The sequence below is a fragment of the Podarcis erhardii genome (assembly GCF_964252035.2).
Source record: "Podarcis erhardii genome assembly, chromosome: 2".
Taxonomy (NCBI): domain Eukaryota; kingdom Metazoa; phylum Chordata; class Lepidosauria; order Squamata; family Lacertidae; genus Podarcis; species Podarcis erhardii.
In genome coordinates this window covers 36052048-36073997 of record NC_138498.1, presented here as the reverse complement: position 1 = coordinate 36073997, position 21950 = coordinate 36052048, and the positions used below count along the sequence as shown (strand labels likewise).

At 42.0% G+C, this 21950-nt stretch overlaps 1 protein-coding gene and 1 long non-coding RNA gene across 4 annotated transcripts in view; one reads left to right on the top strand and one right to left on the bottom strand.

Moving 5' to 3' along the window:
* UNK (unk zinc finger) overlaps positions 1-21950 on the bottom strand; it is a 52577-nt gene that overhangs the window by 20193 nt on the left and 10434 nt on the right. For 2 of the 3 annotated variants that reach the window (XM_081850719.1, XM_081850720.1), the window contains exons 2-11: positions 13155-13364; positions 12540-12716; positions 10914-11044; positions 10646-10781; positions 8394-8511; positions 7041-7125; positions 4973-5115; positions 3894-3941; positions 1199-1399; positions 5-73 (exon numbers count right to left, since the gene is read on the bottom strand). In XM_081850719.1, the coding sequence (XP_081706845.1) occupies positions 5-73; positions 1199-1399; positions 3894-3941; positions 4973-5115; positions 7041-7125; positions 8394-8511; positions 10646-10781; positions 10914-11044; positions 12540-12716; positions 13155-13364 (1318 nt within the window). Of the gene's footprint in view, positions 1-4; positions 74-1198; positions 1400-3893; positions 3942-4972; positions 5116-7040; positions 7126-8393; positions 8512-10645; positions 10782-10913; positions 11045-12539; positions 12717-13154; positions 13365-13852; positions 13957-21950 lie in introns of those variants that run through there. The other variant, XM_081850721.1, reaches the window with a different exon arrangement.
* LOC309335726 lies at positions 5148-14508 on the top strand. Its single transcript, XR_014153675.1, has 3 exons — positions 5148-5693; positions 8741-8835; positions 13887-14508. It is a non-coding gene; the product is annotated as an uncharacterized lncRNA (long non-coding RNA).

Here is a 21950-nt window from a genome sequence, read left to right as displayed (position 1 = left end):
ATACCTGTTTTGGTTGTAACAGAGGCTGTTCTTGGGTTCTGTGTTCCAAGGAATGGGATTTAATCTTTGCTTGCTGCAGTAAACAGAACAAAAAGAAAGACGAGTGGAGAGGGAGTATACAAATGTGAAATTGCTGACTTCAAGCACTTGAGAGCGCTATGGGATTCTAACAAAACTTTCTCTATTTGGCTGCTCCCAGAAAGTTCAGAGCCCATTAGACACGGAAAAAAAGAATTAGAGAATAAATGGTGGTGGTAGTGGGGATTCCCAGCACATATGGTACTGATAACTTGGATGTAAATCCAATTGAAATAAATGAAATAAACTTTCCAAGTTTTAAACATGCATATGATTGCCCTGTAATCTTTGTTACTCCACTGTGATCTTTCTGTACTCATGTGGTGAGATTGACAATGAAAAGAAAGTGTGGAATGTTTTCTTAGTCTATGCCTAGTAAGGAAAAAAATGGGCATTTAAGGAAAAGTTGCTAAGAAAAATCCTACTCCATAAATACTCCAGAATAAATGTCCCAGTTATGCTGGTCTGCGACTGTAATAAAGTTTGTTGTTGCTGTTAAATTCCCAGTGGCTTCTCTGCAAGCATGAGTTTATTTCTTCATGAAAATATTCAGATATGTCCATTTTAAGTATCATTGCAGTTATATTCTAAATGCCTTTTTTCAGGGATTCAGGTAGTTGGTCTGACGCAGTCGAAATAAATAAAAAAATAGTCCAGTAGCACCTTAGAGACCAACTAAGTTTGTTCTGGGTATAAGCTTTCGTGTGCATGTACACTTCTTCAGATATTTTTTCAGGAAGAAAAATAATCCCTTTAGGTTAAAATATACCGTGATAAGTGCAATAACACAGATAGCAAGGATTTTCTTTATGCCAAGGAACTCTTACTCGGGTCCTTGCCTGGAAAAAAATGTTTCGAGAAATGTGTCTCTAGACTAGCCCAATAGAAAGTTCCAGGTGGCTGATTTTGTGGTATGTAAAAAAACTGTAAGTTTGCTTCAGATTCTTTCTTTGGAATACTTGATTATGTATCACAATACCAGGAGCCCTTGTGCCGTGCTTGTCTAGCGCCAATTTCGTAGCTTAGGGAAGTACCAAGATGTTTCACCAACATATTGCAGTGGTTTGGGCAGTTGGCTTCGAAGCCAATATGAAACCCTTAGGTCCCCTTTCCCACCTACCTGGCATTTGAAATTCTTTAGGTACTCTGCTCCAACCAAGTCTTCCCGCTCAAATCCTGGTGCCTTCTTGTAGCTGCTGGCTGCAGTTACTGAATCTGTGGGGAAGCCAATGCTTTCCAAACTATGGGGTTTTCCAATGGCACCAGGAGGAGACCCACATATATTAGATGGGCTTCCAAGACTGCTATTCCTACAGAGAATCTAATGGAAGAAGGAAGAAAAAACAGCACAGGTCACAACATGAGAGGAACTCATATAGTGTGCAGTTACAGATTCCTAGGATTGTAACATTCTGTCTTGCACTACTGCAGATGGCCTTCGATGGAAAAACCTCCAGATAACTAAGTTGTTAGATTCAGCTAGGTCAACTGGGAACATAAATCACAAGTTTTCATGCTTTAGCATCTCAGAAATGCACAACCGTATCTTGATCCCAGAGACAATCTCATATTCTTCTCATTCAGTTCACAAGTTCTTCATGCTCTCTCAAGTGACATTTAGAAACCAGCACAGCCAACATAATCCCATAGCAGAATACATATTTCTAGTGCAAAACCTTGTTGCTTCTTCAGAATCTTACAATTCTATGCTTCAAGTTTAAAAGAAAAAAAGTATAAAAAATGTGACGTCTGTGCTTTAGAAAACAGACGTGGTTGGGAAGTGGTTTATAGTGATCATAGTGCTGAATATTTTCACTCAGCACACCTTCTTACTCTTATTCCCATAACCCAAATTCTTTGTATCAGTTTTCCTACATATTTACAGCCCCATATGAACCACGTGTTCCATTCTTCCTTGACCTAAATTGATAAATATTTTTAATTAACTTAATGTTTTCATTTATTAAAACATTTAAACCTTTACTGCCTTACACTTGTAAGGCAGCTTACAAGTGCAGTGGTGCCTCGCAAGACGAACGCCTCGCAAAACGAAAAACTCGCAAGACGAAAGAGTTTTCCGTTTTTGAGTCGTTCCGCAAGACGAATTTCCCTATGGGCTTGCTTCGCAAGAAGAAAGCCCATAGGGAAATCTCCGGGGACCTCTTTTAAATGCTGGCGGTGGGGAGCAAAGCCTTTCGCCCCCCTCCAGCCTTCAGAAGAGGTCCAGGAAGGCCAGTGGGGGCCGAAAGGCTTTGCTCCCCACCGCCAGCATTTTAAAAGCGGTCCGGGATAGCAGGGAAGCGCGCTGCGCTTTCCCGCTATCCCGGACCGCTTTTAAAATGCTGGCCGTCGGGAGCAAAGACTTTCGCCCACCGCTGGCCTTCAGAAGAGGTCCTGGACCTCTTCTGAAGGCCGGCGGGGGGCAAAAGTCTTTGCTCCCCCCCCCCGTCTGCCTTCCCGGGATAGCGGAGAAGCGCAGCGCGTTTCTCCGCTATCCCGGACGGCTTTTGAAGGCAGGCGGGGGGGAGCAAAGACTTTCGCCCACCGCCTGCCTTCAGAAGACCTCCGCTGTCCCGGGGACTTTTAAAATGCTGGGGGTCGGCAGGAGGGCTTCGCTGCCGCCCGCCAGCATTTTAAGATCGCCTAGGGACAGCGGAGAAGTCTCCGCTGTCCCGGGGGCTTTTAAAATGCTGGCGGTCGGCAGCAAAGCCCTCCTGTCCCCGGAGCTTGCGGGGCGGGAGGTGGGGAGAAGGGTTTTTCTTCCCACCGCCAGCCTTCAGAACAGCCTTCTGAAGGCTGGTGGTAGGAAGAAAAGCCCTTGTCCCCCCCCCCCAGCCTTCAGAAGAGGTCGGGGGACAGACTGTCCCCGGACCTGGTCTGAAGGCGGTTTCCATAGGAACGCATTGATTGATTTTCAATGCATTCCTATGGGAAACAGTGCTTCGCAAGACGAAAAACTCGCAAGAAGAAAAAACTTGCGGAACGAATTAATTTCGTCTTGCGAGGCACCACTGTACAGAATTGAAAGCAACTAAAAACTTTTTTTGAAATGTTTGATTGCATCACTCTTATTGGGGACTTCCCATCCTTCCCTGTCATAAATAACTATGATTATTGGACCCATCACAGCAATGAGAAAAATGAGAGTTCTTTAGTATTTATGCACAACTGGGAGAGAGAACTTCCAAATTATCAGAAGCCACTCGGCTTTGTTTTTTACATATGCAGTCATTCAAGGTTGCTTTGCTAAAGAACCATGGACAAAAGAAAAGGAGAGTATCTTCAGGACAAAATGTTTAATGGCTGAGTGCTTTGTCAGGAATTCTGTACTTAAGAGTTTCTAGGAGATGTTTATGTGGATATTCATAACCATAAGGACTAGAAACTTTTAGGGAATCTAATTTATGTGCCCAACGGCACATAATGGAAGGACATTGGAAGAGCCTGCTGGATCAGGTCAATGGTCCATTTGGCACAACATCCTGCTCTCACAGTGGACAACCAGATGCCCGTGGGAAGCCTGCAAGCAGGATATGAGCACAACAGTACTCTGCCTATCTGCAATTCCCAGCAACTGGTATCCGGAGGCATACTGCCTCCCAACAGTGGAGGTATAACGCGCCATGTTGGCTGGGAGCTACTGATCTGCAAACATACAGGACTGTGGCAAACATAACAACTGTTTCGAAATGTAAAACAGATGAGGTTTGAATTAAGGAAGAGGGGACTGTTCGGAGCCTCTTACAATAACAATTTTCATTCAACCAGCACAGGTTGTGTCATGCTCTCTCTCCCCAGTTAGAGTGGATACTTACTGTAGTAGAAGTGGGGCTGGTTGGCAGAGTTCCTGGTTTATTCCATACCTACAGTCAAAGACAAAGACATAACACAGAATATGTGGGATGAGCAATTTATTTAGCTTTAATCAGTCATACGTAATAGGCATAATTAAAACATCATTCACTCGGCTTGCAGCCTACATACACAGCTGAGCAGGCTGAAGTAACAACAGACAAAGGGTCTTCAATATGACAAAAGCAGGTGGACTTGGAAGGAGACATTACAATTTGCTCGTGAAAAGGTGAGAGTGTGAGCTTGCCACTAGACAGCAGGATGTCTACTTCTAAACAGTGACTTGATATGATTCACTAGAAATATGCAAGACTTTCCCAAGGGATAACTACAGCTTAATTTTAGCTTAACATGAAAACAGAGGGCAACTACCCCAGGTTAAATTCTTCAAACATATCATAGTACACAAGCTCCAAGGCTGTATTCCCAAACATTTAGTTAGGAGCAGCTGCCACTATTCACAAGGTAAGCAATTCAGATGAGACCTATACAAGAGAGCTCAGCACCCACAAGAGATTGAACTTTCCCTTTTATGCTTGGAGCACTTTATTCAAGAGGAGAAAAGCAAAACCATGCAAACATTTTAATGATTTGAATAGGTGTTTTAGAAGCAGTCATTTTCAGATGAAGAAAGAGTACTTCCCAAATGGGACAAATTCTAAGCAGGGAGCATTACAACAGTATTAAATTTCACAGAAAAGCCTTGGGCTGCTCCATATGGCAGCTTGAAAATGACTTCCAAGTAAATTTAAAGCAGCTCAGCTTGTCTAATCCAGTTTGAAAGGGGCAGTTGTGATTTAAACCCATGCCACTATGTTCCTTCAAAATCTCAGCTCACAGATGGAAACCTGTTTTGCATCCCAGTGCTCTGCCAACCCCCACAAATTCAAAGTAAATTTTATGGGGAAAATATAGGCACCATTTCCTTAACGCAATGTAATTGAGTCCGAGGGGGCAGCTTCTTCTTCTAGAAGGCATTCGTATTTAGAGAAGTCTGCAGTAAAAACCTACAAAGTGAAGAACTTTCAAAATTTCTACGTACATTGCTAAGGTCTGGGGCTTGTGGACTAGAAGGGCTAACGGGAACAGAATCGCCTGCTGCCGAGGGCATATACATTACAGGGCCTGTTTGTGTAGGACTGGAAACAGAGGATGTTGATTGTAACTCTTCATTAAGTGGAGGTTCTGTAAGAAATGCAAAACAAAAACATGACACAATGTATGCAGAAAAATGAAAATGGATCTTATGGCTCTACTAAGTGCAGAGGTTCCATAGATCCGTATCTATTTGCAGCAATCCTCATACCAGCACAGAAATAACAGAAAGTTTTCATAAGACAAAGTTGATAAATGTTTGGTTTGTTGCCTTGAGTGTCTTAGCTTTTCCTAAAATTATAAATTACACTCTTAAAGCAATGACAGATGTAACTATTCATTCAAAAGACCTACTGAATCAGGGTTTCCATCTCTAATGTTCAATGATGGCTAAGAATACCTTGACGGTGATGACTGACACTCCAATTCTAAGCATATTTACTAGGTAAGCAAGCTTACAATTTCAATGATGTTTTCTTTTGTATGCTTGCTTAGAATCATAGCCTGAAGAATGTAAGACTATAACAACAACCCTCTTGGATCAGACCATCTGTCTACACAGTCCAGCATTCTATTTCCAACTATGTCCAACCATATACTTCTGGAAAGCCCAGGTGTGAGGCATGGCTGTAGCCAGGGAGCTGGGGGGGGCAGCTGTCCCACCCAAAGTAAGTAAATAAATAAATAAAAACAATTGTGTTGCAGATAACTTGGTTCTGCCCCCCCCCCCCCGCGCAACATAAAGTCTGCCTCCCTGAAATAAATCCTGGCTACGCCCATGATGTGATGCCTAAAGGCAATAGTCCTTTCCCAGTTGTTATCCCTCTGTTTTGGAATGGAGACAGAAAGGCCTTAGTATACTGATTTGATTTCAGAACACTAGAATTGATTTTTTTACGTACGGAAAGATCCCATGTTCCCAATAGAGCAAACTAGACAATTCATATGGCAGAATATGTTATGTATGGAGAAACAAGAGCTGTTAACAGTTGTTCTGAATCTGCGTGGCAAGCCCACCCTGAAATGTCTGGGGCACCTGGAAGGGAAAGAATATGAAGTATATCCAGTCTTCAGCTCAGCAGACAAGATCTGGGGGGGGTTAGGGTTAGGGTTAGGGTTGAATGGAGAGGACCTTCACAGATTCAGACTGGATTTGTGGAGGTGGCTTCACCTTCATTCCTCCAAAGTGATTTGCAGAGGGTGGGTAGTTCAAAAACCATTTCAGCTTTCTTCTTACATATTTCAGGTTAGGGCAAGACACTGCTTATTTCACTTTTAATGCCAGTGTTGAGCTACAGCAGGGGTGGTGAATCTGTGCCCCACTAGACGTGGTTGAATAACAACTCCCATCATTCACAACCACTGACCAGGCTGGGAGTTGAAGTCCAACAGCACCTGGGGAGTCACAGATCCCCCCATCCATACTCACCAGTGCCTTGCTGAAGAGGAAAATCCTATCACTGCTCTTGAAATATGTCTTGATCAAGTGTCCAAAAATTCTTGCCCATCATTTCTAAGACTCCAACCAAGTGATCTGTGCCACATTGATCTGGCTTCTTAAAAAGAAATCTCAAAAGCAGAAAACTCCTTCATGAAAGGATCAGGTCAAATACTACAACAGATGAGTTCTTTCCTTTGCTCCGCAGAAAGAAATTGTGTGTTCACAGCCTCAGGCAGGCAAATTACAAACCAGCAGCCCAAAATGCCCACAGCAAAACTTAAAACTGTACAATACCTTGAGTGGCCACTGGGTGTCACTTAATTTTGAGGAAATGCAATTAGAGCGCACACCATCTGGTGGCTAAAGCGTCTTTTCCAAAGTAAAAGATACAACACACAAAATAAAATCCACTGGAATATTTATTTTTGAATTCTTTCCCATGACTTGCTGAGGGGAGGGGGGTAATTTGTTTTGAATTTTGCTTGATCCAGCAAATGAAGTCCCACTTTGAACCCAGGATGACACTTCTCTCACAGCTTACACTTTATTGCTAGATAAAGATAAGACCACCTACGTTCTACATGTGCAAAGGCACAGAAGGGTCCTCGGGGGCAGCTGCCAGACTGTTGCATGTCATTACATTTTGTTGATTTGTAGATCTGGGGGGGGGAAGCACAAAATGTGATGCAAGTGAGCACACATAGTTATCTATAATGATTTTTTTTTTAAAAAATAGAACTATACCAAGAAATGCAACTGAGTTTGATGTGCCTCAGTTATGCTTTACATACAACTCTGATCCCAATTTATATCTGACAATCACAGAATTACTTTTAGCATTATTACCATTGATAATACACATTAATACAGCTGATTAGAACGTCATCACAATATTTTGCATGTCTACTCAAAAGTTTGGCTGGACTTAATCCCATATAAGTGTGTATAGGACTGCAGCTTTAATGACTCTTGCAACTTACTGAATGATGGTCCTGTGCATACACTGGCTCTATCTAAGGATCCAGAATCGGATCACATGGAAACATTTGAGCAAAAGAAGTGTATAGTATCCATTCAAGAGAAGTGTTTCCATGTGTATATGCATCCATGGGAATCACTCCCAAAGCCCCTACCCACCCAATGCTGCCAGAACAGCAGTCTTTGGGGAAAGAGAAAAGGAACCATAGTTGAACTGCTTCAACTATGTCTAACTAGAGTTTGAAAGGATTCTGCTGATAGACAGGGCAGCCATGTCCCAACAGTAACATCAAAAGTTGCTAGAAAACACATGGTCTTCTTATGATAAGGGTTGTGTACACTAAGACTAACTCTGCTGTCCTTGTATGCACAGGAGGAAGGTGTCAGTTCCCAAATTCATCACACCTTCTGTTCCAACTTTGAAAGCCTTCATGACATTTAGTTACCCATCACTGTTCTGACTTTGCTCTGAATACCTTATGAGACAGTAAAAATTCTTTTTTCTCATTTTGGACGAATTATGTCTCAAATTCAGAAAAACAAGACAAGGAGTCAGCCTAACCCTTCAGGGTACTACTTAGATCTCATGCACCTCCCTCAGCCTCTTGTGTCTTCTAGGCTTCCACTCCATATTTTCTCACTCTCCTACATCCAACCATCAAGCCCCATTTGGCCCCTCACCTTGGTTCCTGCAGCCCCTGCCAGCTGTACTCTCAATGTCCAAGGAAACATTCTTCCCAGCATGTCTAGATGGCAATAGGAGCACTTATGGGTGAAGAATCCAAGATCTCAAGCAATTTCAGCTCCTCAGGACCCCTTGGATTCTTTCTCTTCCAGTGTTCTTATTGTACTTTTTATTAGAAGTGTTACTGTTTATCAGCACATATAAACCCTGGAGCCCCTCCATTTATCTAGCCAGGCAGCCAACAGGAAGGGTTGCTCACTGTACCTCTGGATGAAATTGTTGTTCTGTGCGGGTGTGACAGTACTGGCATGCATCTCCATTGTCACACTTACTGGGATCTCCCCACTCATCTCCATGTTTCACACTGGGGCATGGGGATGACCTGCATAAAGAAGGCAGCAATGGTATAGAATAAGTAACCCAATTCCAACTCGGTACCATCAAATAAACTTATCTCATTGTCCCAAACAGGGATGCCCAGACTACTGCTTCCAGATATCCCTGCCACTTACTTCTGCACATTGAATACCTTAGCTACCTGCAATGTAGCTTTTCCCAAGGCAGTGAAAGGTTTTACTTCATTATGCAGAGCTAAATACATATGATTTCAGGTCACATTGAATTAGGACAGAAGCTGGTGGGTTTCAAGACTGTCGTCTTCTTCGGCCCCCACAGAAGAGGAAAGCACACAACAGCAGGAGACAAGGTAACAAACTGAGCAACACTTGAAATACAGTTTGAACATGAAGTGTGGGAGTTTAATGGAAACCTGTGATCTCAGAGAGATACCTTTTCACATGGCTTTTCTATCTGAAGTATTAAGTCTCAATGTGTAACACAATTTTCACAAGGAAGGACTTTAAAACTAGAGATTCCCACTCTGAAAACTGTGCTAGCACTATGTTGCTATAAAGCAAAAGATACAGAGTCTAATAGACATGATACATAAGGAAAAAGGAAAGAAGAGAACAGCAGTAGAATTCCGGCACCAGTTTTTGAAGTTATATCGTCTCAACAAGTACTACCTTTAAGCACTACTACTAATATTATTAACAACAACAGTAACTTGCTCCAAAGTGGTGAATGGCATATTAATACAACAAAAAATGAAGTATGATAAAAGGCGATAAATTAATCAAACAAAACGATGTAAGACAAGAAAATCACAACAGAGAAAAATAAAAGAGCAAAACTTTCTAAGCTAGAAGATTAAAAAGTGTTCTCATCACCCATATTATATATTATATTATATTATATTATATTATATTGCTTATAACCCACATTTTTAGTATCTAGATGCTTGAACAGTGAGAAATAGCAAAATAGCTTTCCCCAGCTACAAAAATTAAGGGTGCTCTCACCACCACCCATTCTGAACACTCAGAGGTTGCATAAAAACAAGTAACCAGTGTTAAGAAACTGCCCCAAAACATTTTCTTAAATATAAAAATTAGGATCACTTTCAGTATTAACAGTTGCCAGAAGTATACACACAACCCAGCAGCCCTTATTCCTCTCACAAACAATATCTGAACTAATCCTTAGAGCGTAACTTTGAAGGAAATGTATTGCTTTCAACTGGACTAATGCAGGGGTGGAGAACCTTTTCCAGTCTTTTCCAGCTGCATTTCCTCCTGGGCAACTTTCTGAGGTTTCCATGCTAGTTGTGTAGGCAGAAGCAAAAAGTGGGTAGTTCAATAGATGTGACTTACCTTTGTGCAGTAGGCTATATTCCAGCCATGCAAAAGTCAGAGATGGCTATACACCTACAGTGGTGCCTCGCAAGACGAAAAGAATCCGTTCCGCGATTCTCTTCGTCAAGCGGTTTTTTCGTCTTGTGAAGCAAGCCCATTGACAGCTTAGCGGATTAGCGCTATTAGCGGTCTAGCGGCTTTTAGCGATCAGCTGTTAAGCAGCTTATCAGCAGAACAGCTGATAAGCGGCTTAGCGGCTTAGGAAAGGGGGGGGGGCGGAAAAAAACCACGGGAACTCGCAAGATTTTTTCGTCTTGCGAAGCAACCCCATAGAGAAATTCGTTTAGCGAAGCGCCTCCAAAACGGAAAACCCTTTCGTCTAGCGGGTTTTCCGTCTTGCGAGGCGTTCGTCTTGCGGGGCACCACTGTACATGCATTTCTCAATCTATGCAAGTAGGAGGCATTATCACAGCTCTAGGACACATTCCAGCAAGGCAAAAGCACTCGAGGAAGGTGCAAAGCAGGGCCATTGAGGGGTGCCTGAGATAGGGTAACAGGGAGAGTCCTGAGGGTTGGGACAGAAAGGCCTGGAGGGTCACATTTGGTGCTTGCACCTGCGGTTCTCACCCCTGGACTTGAGAACTGCAACCTAGAACACACAATAGTATTTGATTGGGACCCACTTGTAATAAACAGAACCATTTGTTTTACTACAATCCATGTCTTAACAAAGGAAGTAATCACATAAATGGGTTCAATAGGTTTGAAGAAAACTCAAAACTACTGGTCCCTTCCAAAACACCAGATCTTGAGGCACTGTACCTGTATTTGTGTTTCCTGGGGCTCCTTCTTCTATCTTTGCTATTATGATAGTAAGGGCAGGCATAACCCTGGCGACAGAGACGTGGGGGCTTCTTACATTGTTCTGTTTTGTAGTTTCCCAAAACATATGTTGTGTCTGTGAAGACAGGTGTGGCTGGTTAATTCACGGTGACAAGCATATTGCTTCCTACATGAAGAACCTTGTGATAGGAGGAGCGGGCAGTCCAAGAACAATGGACAGCCCTATGTAAGACCCTAAGGAACTCACCTTGCCACCTTGGCTCTTCACTGAGTATTTTCTCTATCATAGCATGGCTAGCGGCAACTGCAGACTGACCCTCTATGCCACCCTCTGATGTAGTCTGACCATTCTGCAAAGCTTCCATGGCCTGAAGCTCCCTTAGGGAACAGAGTTAAATGAACAATAGGCAGGCAGAGAAGATTCAGAGAAAGAGATGTGTGTCTACCAGATAGGAGTTGCCACAATGCAGGAATTCCCATACATTTATTCTTTATTTCTTTTTTTGCTAAGCCCACTTTTAGAGATTCAGGATTTGTATGAGCACTCTGTCCTCCTGCTATTTTGGAGAAAACTCCTACAAGACATATTGCACCCCATTTTCCACTGTTGTTCTATTAATCCCCTATACAACACACACACTTATTTGCACGCAGGGGCATGGTGCTTCATGAAGAAGGTAAAATAAGATCCTGGTTGAATCTCAACTGGTGTGCCTCCAGCAAGTTAATATAGCATAATTCATCCTCCCCACCTCCCAAAACAAACCCAAGTAAACTCCTAGCATGCTTCACATATTCCCTTTTGATAGCAATAACATAAATAGAACAATCAAATACAATGTCTATTTCCTAAGCTTAAGTATTTTCATCTTACAGAACTATTGGAAAGAATACCTTAGGTCTAATGTTAACATCTCTTTAAACATGCTCTCCCATATACTTAATGAAATGATATTTACCTCTAAGGGCTGAAAGAGACACTTGGTTGCAGACTCAGGGCTGGGAACCCCAGTTAGTAACACACAACTACACATCAGCTGGGGGAGGGTGTGATCTGCAGGGAAGAAGCAGCAGGCAGGGGAAGGGTAATTAATCCTTCCCCTACTGCCACTTTCCCACTGCAACTCCCTCCCTAGTCATGGGACTCAGATATGCATCTGCTGCATTGTGGGACAAAACAGATAAAGTGGCTGTAGACTATGGTGAAATGTGGATAGAAAAAAAAGGGTTTTTTTCTCAGAGCATATTCCCATACCATAGCATCTTCCCTGCAAATCATGTCCTCTCCCTCTGTTTCACAGATGTATGGGGGTGACCAGAATTCCTAGACCAATGTTTGCTGCCAATGTCCAGTTTCACCCAGTCTTACAAACACTTAGGCTGCTTGTTCTATACAAATCTTGTTCTAAGAAATTAAAGTCATACCATCCCTTTCTTTAAACTGATAGGTGATTTTTGACAGTCATCTGGTGGTGGAGATATGCTCGGGGGGGGGTATAGTTGGAGGGGGGCAGATTTAACCTCTTCCTAGCCACCTTACTATCTTATGTCTAGTGAGGGCAATGGTTGAGGCTTAGCAATAGTCTGGCTTATATTAAACCCATTCATAATAATGGGGCTCCTGGCACCAAGATACTTGCCCAAATCACCTTGTGATGCATAAAAAGTCACAGGAAACGGCCTTAAAGGACTGTATATAACATATTCTTTTGTGCGGGGTTGGGGGGCAGGGGTGGAGGAAGAGAGAAAACAGAACACCATCATACTTCTGATGCTAAACACTACACATTCAGCAGCATTTTGTACTCTGATCTGTTCCATTTTGGCTTAGCAAGCATACTTCTGCAGACAAGGAACTTCATCCTCTACTAACCTGATATCATAAACTGGAGAGCGGAGATCATGGGGCCCATGAGCAAAAGCACAGTGGAGACCGTTCTTGGTGCAGTTTCCTTTCGAGTCAGTCTCATGGATGCAGATTCCAGTTTTGTAGTAGCGCAGGTGATATCTACGTTCTGTGTCACCAGTAGTTCTATGCAGGAATGGACACCTACAGGGGAGGGGGGGAAAAGAGAGCTCGTAGAAACTCAAAGGCTGAAACATGTTGCCCAACAAAAAAATTTTTTTAGTCCTCACAGTTGTCAAATCCAGCACTTTTTTCCCATTTGTATCCTTTGTAAAATAAGGATATAAAATGAGGAAACGATCCTCAGGCCATTAATTTTAAAATAAACCTCACTAATTTCTCTAGGATTATTCCAGAGCAAAAAAACCTTTGAATTACAGCCTTCATTTGGGGGGGGGATATATAGGTGTGGTGCAATCGTAATTAATTTTTCGTTCAAGTTTCTACTGCAGCGTTTCCACAATTCTTCATGGGTTCTTCTGCATGATTTTTAAAAAGCTGGTTTGTTGAATTCTCTCCTCTCTGTAAGTGCAGGCTGGAACCTCCATCTGGTCAAGTTAGATGCAGCCTTGAGTAACTTACTCATCTCCTTCTGGACAGATCCCTGTGGTCTCATCGTATTTGGTGCAGTAAATGTCAGGACTGTAGTTAAAGGTGCCATCCCGACGGCGGATAGACCGGCGGCGACGCTGGTTGACAAAGTGCCAGTGGAAGCATGTATAGGGCCTATGCTGAGTACACTTGTGCTGCACAAAGAGTGGGCACTGCTCTGTGCGGAATTCCTTCAGGTATCTGTAAAAAGAAAGAAACTGGCCTGAGCAGAGCCCACAAGGTAGATTCAGAGGTTCCATCCCATGCACAGTCCTGTAGGCAACCCAGTCCCAAAATGATTAGGGCTTTTAAGATTATCACCAGCACTTTAATTTGGGTTCAGAAACACATTGGGACAGTGCAGCTGGTATAATGTAGGTGCAAAGCACTTTAACCACCCAGCCCCAACCAACTTTTATTTGTTCCAGATGAAAGTTCTTAACCACTTTTAAAAGCCACCACGTTGCAGTTGTCCAGTCTAGATACTCACTTGTGCATAGATAACTGAGACAACATTCATTCTCTCCAGGTAGAGTTTCAGCTAACAAACCAGCCAAAACTGGAAAAAGCACCACTGGCCACGGCTGCCATCTCATTGTCCCCATATAGCATGGATTCTAGCAGTATTCACATAATGTGAACTTGATCATTCAGATGACATGCAACCCCTTCTAGAATCAGTTACAAACCTCCATACAAAAGTGTATGTTTTTCCTTCCACAGGACCTCTGTCTTATCCGGATTAAGGTTCATCTTGTTCCCCCTCAGTTGTTCAAAACAGCCTGAACGCAGGGATTCAGGAGTTCCATAGTCTCCCTGGGATGAGGATTGCGTTAGCACAGTCTTACTTACTTCAGGAGGGTGTTCCAAAGCCTGGGTGCCACCAGCAAAAAGCCCCTCTCCTGCAGCCTGAACTCACTATGGCTTGAATCCAAAGATGAATGTGTGTGAGTAGAGGGGGCGGGGGAAGCAGAACACAAGCTTTTTGAACTTTGATGTTTCTATAGAAATTTTAACACTCCTCTTGCTGTTATCACAATGGCATTGGACCTGAACACACCACACTGGTATTGGATGGATCTGCTATAACTCAAAATGAGAGGCCGCAAGGAGAAAATGGGAGTTGATGGAGAACAAGAAAGTGTACTAATTGGACCCAATTTAAGACAGAGCCGTAGCTACCGGGGGAGGGGGGGGTCTAACCAGGTTTTTTGCCCCAGCTGAAGCCTCCAGAGAAGCACCATTGAGGCTCCCAACCTGTGTGTGTACACACGCAAATGTGCATGGGGTGCCAAACTGGGTCTTTGACCCAGGTGAAATAAAGTTTAGTTTTGCCCCTGCTAAATGACTGTGTGGGGAAGCAAATCCTTAAGTCTGAACACCCTTGTCAGAACTCTGTTATTCCCCTGATGCACAGCACATTTTATGTATGCCACCTTCCCGGCTATACAGTTGTAACTTGGATCCCAAATGCCTTGGTACTTGGATGTTTTGGCTCCCAAATGCTGCAAACCCAGAAGTGAGTGTTCCGGTTTGCAAACGTTCTTTGGAACTCGAATGTCCAACAGGGCTTCCGCAACCTCCGATTGGCTGCAGGAGCTTCCTGCGGCTAATCAGAAGCCACGTTTCGGTTTCCGAACATTTTGGAAGTCGAACGGACTTCCGGAATGGATTCCATTCAACTTCCAAAACAACTTACCATAAAAAACTGAACTATAGAAGCTGCTGATTTATCTAAGGCACTGAGATAAATGTAACCAAAGCCTTTTCTTTAAAACTTGGATTACAGAAGAAAACACTAAAAATGTAGCCACCACAATCAGTTCAGTTTCATTTTCTATCCTATTGGGAAAAGGGCTGCCTGCATGTTTAGAAAACTGGTTAAATATTAAATAAGATGACAGTATTTTTAGATACAGTCCTATCCAATTCTTATGCGAGGACGTGCATACACATGTGCTTGTATAGGTAAATGTACTTGAACTCTCCTAAGAAAATACTGGGTCAGTTACAAAACAAAGAAACACACAAACAGAAACCCTCAAACCCCTTAAGCAGACATTCCTTCACTGCTGAATGAATGCCTGAAATTATTCACATGAAAGAATTGAAAGCATCTAATTCATTTCACACTATTTCAGTTGAATTATTACTTTTGGATTCTCAAGCATTGGCTATTACTATAAAAACTGTTAGCGTGGAGTGTGTGATTACTAGCACTAAAAGATTACTGTCAGAACCAATGGTACTTCAGCTGCAGCTGGAGAAATCTGCTGAGAACAAGGCAGCAGATTTCTTCTTGAATGTTTGGGTCTGTACCAGAAATTACATTATTAAACATTCACTGTTGACAATAAATAATTTTATTTTAGCATGACCCCTAAAGGTATCAACTCTATGCCGATAAAAGCATACAGAATACCCCTGGGCCTTCAATGGGTAAGCATATTTAAGTTTATGGTGCAACAGCTGCTAGGACGCACTATGCCACACATTATACTGAGCTACATGCCAGTCTTTTTGCAAACACAGAATTCTTTCATTAGCAACTTCTTCCGAATAATACAAACAATTTTTTAAATAAAAAACAGTCAGCCAGCCAACAGGGCTCAGAAACTTGAATAAATCCTGTATTGTCGCCCAGAATTGAAGTTAAGTTTCAAGCAGGGTATGAAGAAAGGGTCTGCCTCTTCCAAGACAATAATGCCCACACATCACAAAGAACTCATAACCCACCTACTCTCAGCAGCCAGAAACATCATAACCAGATACTGGAGAGTCCTGTCAGGAGTAAGCATGCACCAATGGTACCAAATAGCATGGGAAACAGCCTTACTAGAAAAATTAACCAATAAACTGAAACTGATATGGGGACAAATAGAAGATGACGCCTTCACCCCGGTATGGCTCCCCTTTATCACATACACAGCCCAACAAGACAACGACAAGAATCCACCAACAGCATATGAATCAATTTGGCTAACCTGATCCAAAACATCCACCCACCCCACTCACACATGAAAACAAAGTTCACCACAGCCAATCACAAATAAACAATCACACTCTAGGCCAACCCCAACCTCTCCCACCACTAAAGGAACACAAGCAAATAGCAAAGAGAACCAGCACAAGTGACGCTGACACAACCCCCCCCCACACACACACATTAAGTAACATAGAAACATTGCCACCCGACCCCACCCCCACTCACCATTCCCCCTCCCCCTCTTTCCCCCTTTTCTTCCTAATGTAACACTAATGTCTCAACAAATGAAACTGATCAAGAAAATGAAACTTGAAAAAAGAGACATTGCACATACTTTTGTAAACCAATAAATCTTTAATAATCTTTTTTTTTTAAAAAAAAGGGTCTGCCACACAACTTCAGAATTCTAGATACTCCACAAAATACAATGAACGGTGAGGTGAACACTACAAGGCATGCACATGTGTGTGGTCTCCTCTCTCAAAAGGTATCAGTCTAGGACTCTGAAAAACATCTGCTACTAGGACCTCTCTTTGTCACCACCACCTTTGAGTGGGGCAGAACAAGGAATCACATGATCCCATTGACAGCACCTGCAATTCGGAATTGCCAAGGCAGTATGACCTGTCTATAAATCCAGTTCTATTATTGGGAACTGCTTTGAGAAATATTACAGCAGAAAAGGAGTACACAAATATTGTACAAATATACACCATCATGTGTAAAGAATGCCCACATATCCATTTTACTACATGAGCACAGGCTCAAAAATAGAGTTTCCTTCCACAAACCAAGTAGTTAAGCCACATACTAAGTAGTTATCAGACATGTGTCCCAAAGGCTTCCTTGCATGAGAGAGGGCTGTTCACATAATGAGTCTTGGATTGAGTGAGAGCATGCAAAGTCAAAAAATTACTCCAGAATGGATTATTTCTTAATCACAGAAAGTCTTAAGTCCACAACTTGGAGATCTGTCTTCTTAATATCTCAGACCATGCCCCTGTTATCACAAAAATACAATCAGGATCACACAGAGCCAGGATCCTAAGGAAATAAGTACATTGTTTCTACCCCAACATACATCCTAACATTTTCACTTCAGAGAACGTAATCAGTTCCTAGGTTTTACTGTGGATAATCTCAAATTGAACTAGCTAGCCCAATTTCAACATATATTTACTCAATGCGTCAAGCAAGTAGAAGTGGCAGGTACAAGCCAACCAGCAGCAATTCCTCTGGGGTTCATATGGTTTTAAAGCACTGCATATTGTCTTAATCATGGCAGGACCTTTTTCCTGAACAGCTATACAACTTCTTTCTGATACTACATTAATACGTCAGCAACTTAACCAAGTAGGAGAGGCACACTATTCTGCAATTATGCTACTTCCTCAAAAGCAACCCAAAGAAGCTCTATTTTTAAACGTATGTAAGAATTCCATTTATAGAACAGCACCACATTTTTTTATTCTTTTATTTTCCCTTAGTTGCTAAATTAGTCACTCACAGGCTACAAAAACTCTCTGTTGCCTCAGTTCAATAACTGTTTCTCCAGCTTTGAAATTCAGGAACATAACCCACAATGGACCCTCAGAAAATTAAGGTAATCCAAACAGCCTCTCTTTAGTCAAATGAGAGGACACATAGCCCAGGACTCATCCTTTAAGTAAATCGGCAATTTGGAACAACTGATTTAGGCATTTGGAGAGATAAAAAGTAAGAACCTCCAGGCCGCAGCTTCCTTTGATAGCACAGACTGCTCCAAGAACACTCACCTATAGGTAAGATTGCTTATATAGGGAACATTTGCAGGATCATAAATAATGGCAGCTGAAAGTAGAGTTTAAGTAAATGTGCTTTTTTGTATACGATACTTTTGTCCAGAGAAATAAAAGTTTAACAGAACCAATTGTTAATTTACATTACACATACCTACCTACAGCAATTGCAAAGTCACATGTTGTACTCCTCTGCTTATCTCAATAAAATATAAAATGCTGCCTAGAACCCTGTGATAGGAAGTTATTCCAAGTGTTAATTGGTTCTGAACTGATGGCCTTATCAGAAATATCCAGTAGGCTGCATAAGTCATTCATTCAAGGGCTTTTCCATTGGAAAAAGGAATCTTAAGTCTGCAGTATGCAAATCACCACGAATAGCTGTCTGAATTTGGCTCAAATGTGTTCTGTAATTAACATGAGGCTAACCATCTGCTTGTGCATATTTGATGATCCAGTGTCTCAGTTAAGTGGAAATGCCAGTGCTGGCCAACTCTTCCAAAGTTTGGCTTGTAGCTGCTGATGCTTAAGAATCAACACCTTGGCCAAATTTAATTTTATCAAAAACTTTCACCTGCTCTGTAAAGCAGAATCAACTGCCCAAATATCAAAGATTACTAGCTAGCTAAGACAATAAACCATACCGTATGCATGGAGTAGCAAATAGGATCTGCTAAAACCTCATGGTGAGATATCTAGAAAGAACAGTAGCTGATAGACAATGGAAGCAGATGGGACCCACAATGCTTACCAAAGCATGCTAGATGTTGCAAAATGGAATTTTGGAATGCCTGGATGTGTACAGCTGCTAAGAAAGTCAGGCTGGTAGACAGAAAGCATTACATTTCAGAAAGCTAATTGTTCTCCCAAATCCTCTTTCCACCAGATACCTAAAAATCTTTGTTATAAGCAAGAGACTATAGATTTTTAGGCTAAGCACCACAGCTTACTTTCTTTCTTCTTTAATAAGGCATTCCTGCATCAAATATGAAACAAGTTGTTTGTTCATTTGTGTGAGCATGAGACTCATAACCAGCAGCAATAGAAAACTACCTTATACAGAGTCAAAAAATACATTCATCTAGCTCAGCATTCTTTACACAGTCTTCCCCAATCTGGTGTCCTTGGCAGTTGTTGGACCAACTGCCAGCAGCACAGCGATGATCAGGGATAATGGAAGTTGTAGCTCAGCAATGGGAAGAGATGAGGTTGAAGAAGACTCATTCACATTCACTGGGATTTTAAACAGGGGGCTTTCCAAGTGCTCCCTCTCACCCTCCACTTTCCCATACTACAGATACTGGTGACTGAAGCTCGGAACTCCTACACTGAAAACATGCCCTGCACCACAGTGTCATAGCTCTTCTCCAATTTCTGGAGTCTCCAGGCTTCTACAGTGGTACCTCGGGTTAAGAAATTAATTTGTTCTGGAGGTCCGTTCTTAACCTGAAACTGTTCTTAACCTGAGGTACCACTTTAGCTAATGGGGCCTCCCACTGCCACCGCGCCGCCACCGCACAATTTCTGTTCTCATCCTGAAGCAAAGTTCTTAAATCTGAGGTACTATTTCTGGGTTAGCGGAGTCTGTAACCTGAAGCATCTGTAACCTGAAGCGTCTGTAACCCGAGGTATCTCTGTATCTGAAACCTTGAAGAATCTCTGAGTCTGTGTAGGCAATACTGAACTAGATAGAATTATGGTCTGTTAACAGTATAAGGTGGCTTCCTAATGTTGAACCTAGCAGCTTTTGCATGCAAACCACTGCTGAACTACAGCCCCCCCTTTAAAACATCACTTCATGAGAATATACACATGCTTCTATCTTAAGATTCTCCTACACTGTAACATCCAACTAGATTTTTGAATTTTCTGTATCAGCAATGCAAAGTAAATTGGTTGGCACCATCTAATAAATAGCTGAATTCTAATTTCTCAAGACACCTCCTGGCATAAAAAGACCAATATGTCTCTTTCCTGAATACAACACTGATTACCATTCCATTATCTCCCTTCCACCAGCAAGACATAATTTTGCAAGCCTTGCAAAGATCAACCACCATTTAAGCTGCTCGAGACAACATAAATTTTGTGGAAACAAATGAAACTGGGAATGAAGGGGTGTGGCAAATAGATGAAAGGGAAAGAGTTTCAATAAATGTACATCTGTCAAGATGACAGTTCTGGCATGCCTTGAAATAATCTTTAGCACCTAAATAAATATCAACTAATTAGTACGAAAAGATCATTCAGGTAAGTCTTGCCCACAATTTTAAGCCTCTCATTTTTATTCAGCTCTTACCATACTATTAGTATGATTTCAAAGAGATTAAATTTGAAGTGATTTACTTGATACCAATTAATCGTAAACACAGCACTGGTAGGCTCTAGAAATATTTACTGCATCACGTTATCTGCAAACACGCTACCCCGCCCCACTCTGCCCCATTCCACCTCCACCCCACCCTTATAGTGATGTTTCAGTTACATCTTTATGATGTTTCCAGGTCACTTCCAGGTTGGTGTGATGCCGAACACAGTTGCACACATATTAAACATGCGGAAATGAGGGGTTGCCTGGGTATGTTAACAGCTCTCCCACTTAACACAACTAAAGATTGTAAAAGGGCAAAATAGCATGGGAAGGTAAAATATCAGGGGGGTTTTAAACTCTCTGACCGAGATGTTTAACATGCTTTTTCAAATGTTTTGTGAAATAACACAAGTGAAGCATCTTCATATACCCAAAGAATGTAGTTAATGCTAACATTCCCTGCCCAGGCATGATGTCCAAATGAGTGGTGACGGTTAATCTTGGAAGAGCCTGATTGGATTCATTTCTAAACTAGCTTCATACCTGTTAAGTTTTTTTGTTTTTGTTTTTACACAGAAGCAGCCTTGGTTGCCCTGATGCATACTTATGCTGGGAAGAACGTCAGTTGCTAGATTGATACAGGACCTGATACAGCCCCCCACCCCAGAGATTTTTTCTGCCTTTCAGTACTCCAAGACTTCTAAAATAGAATCAGTGCTGGGTAATAATTTCATTGCAAGAAATGGAACTCTGCCTGTGTCCCTAAGCACATCCTTGTCAAAGGAATCAACCCAAAGGAGAAGATATTGACCAACAGCTATTTATTTGCTTGACATGAAAATTGTCCTACAGATCATCATATATTTAAGCATCGTCTTAAGTTAAATTATCATTATACTGTGTGCAGCATTCATCCACTTTACTGGTGATCTGTTATTGCTGCAAAATTAACTTAATTATAAGCCCTGTAACTGATGTATATTAATAATTGCAGCAATTTTATAAGTATTGTGACAATGTAAATGTAATGCTGCACTAAATTAAATTCCTGTCCTAATTTCAAGGAGGCATTAAATCTGATCACCGTCACCAGAGTTCATTTCACTACTGATCAAGAAACACAAGTAAAAAAAAGATAATGACCCTTGCTATGGAATTATTTCAAGAATTTAAAATGGAATTCTTGATCCTAAGAGATTTCTGGAAACATTGAAATCACAGCCATGACATCTAGCCAAATCACAATACAATGTTACAAAACGGAATTGAGACCAAACTAGAAATTACATGGCAGATACATGTAACAATCTCATGATAGTTTTGTAATGAAAAGCAGCTGTAGGAAGTTGTGAACTTGAGTGGAAGAGTTCTGCCCCCCACCCCCCAAGAAAAACAGCAGAGGGAGTGTTGAAGGTGAGAGCCAGTGTGGTGTAGTGGTTAAGAGCGGTAGACTCGTAATCTGGGGAACCGGGTTCGCGTCTCCGCTCCTCCACATGCAGCTGCTGGGTGACCTTGGGCCAGTCACACTTCTCTGAAGTCTCTCAGCCCCACTCACCTCACAGAGTGTTTGGTGTGGGGGAGTAAGGGAAAGGAGATTGTTAGCCGCTTTGAGACTCCTGAAGGGGAGTGAAAGGTGGGATATCAAATCCAAACTCTTCTAAAAGGTTTAAGCCAGCACCTTTCCCCAAACTATTCCTCCTCACAACCTTTTG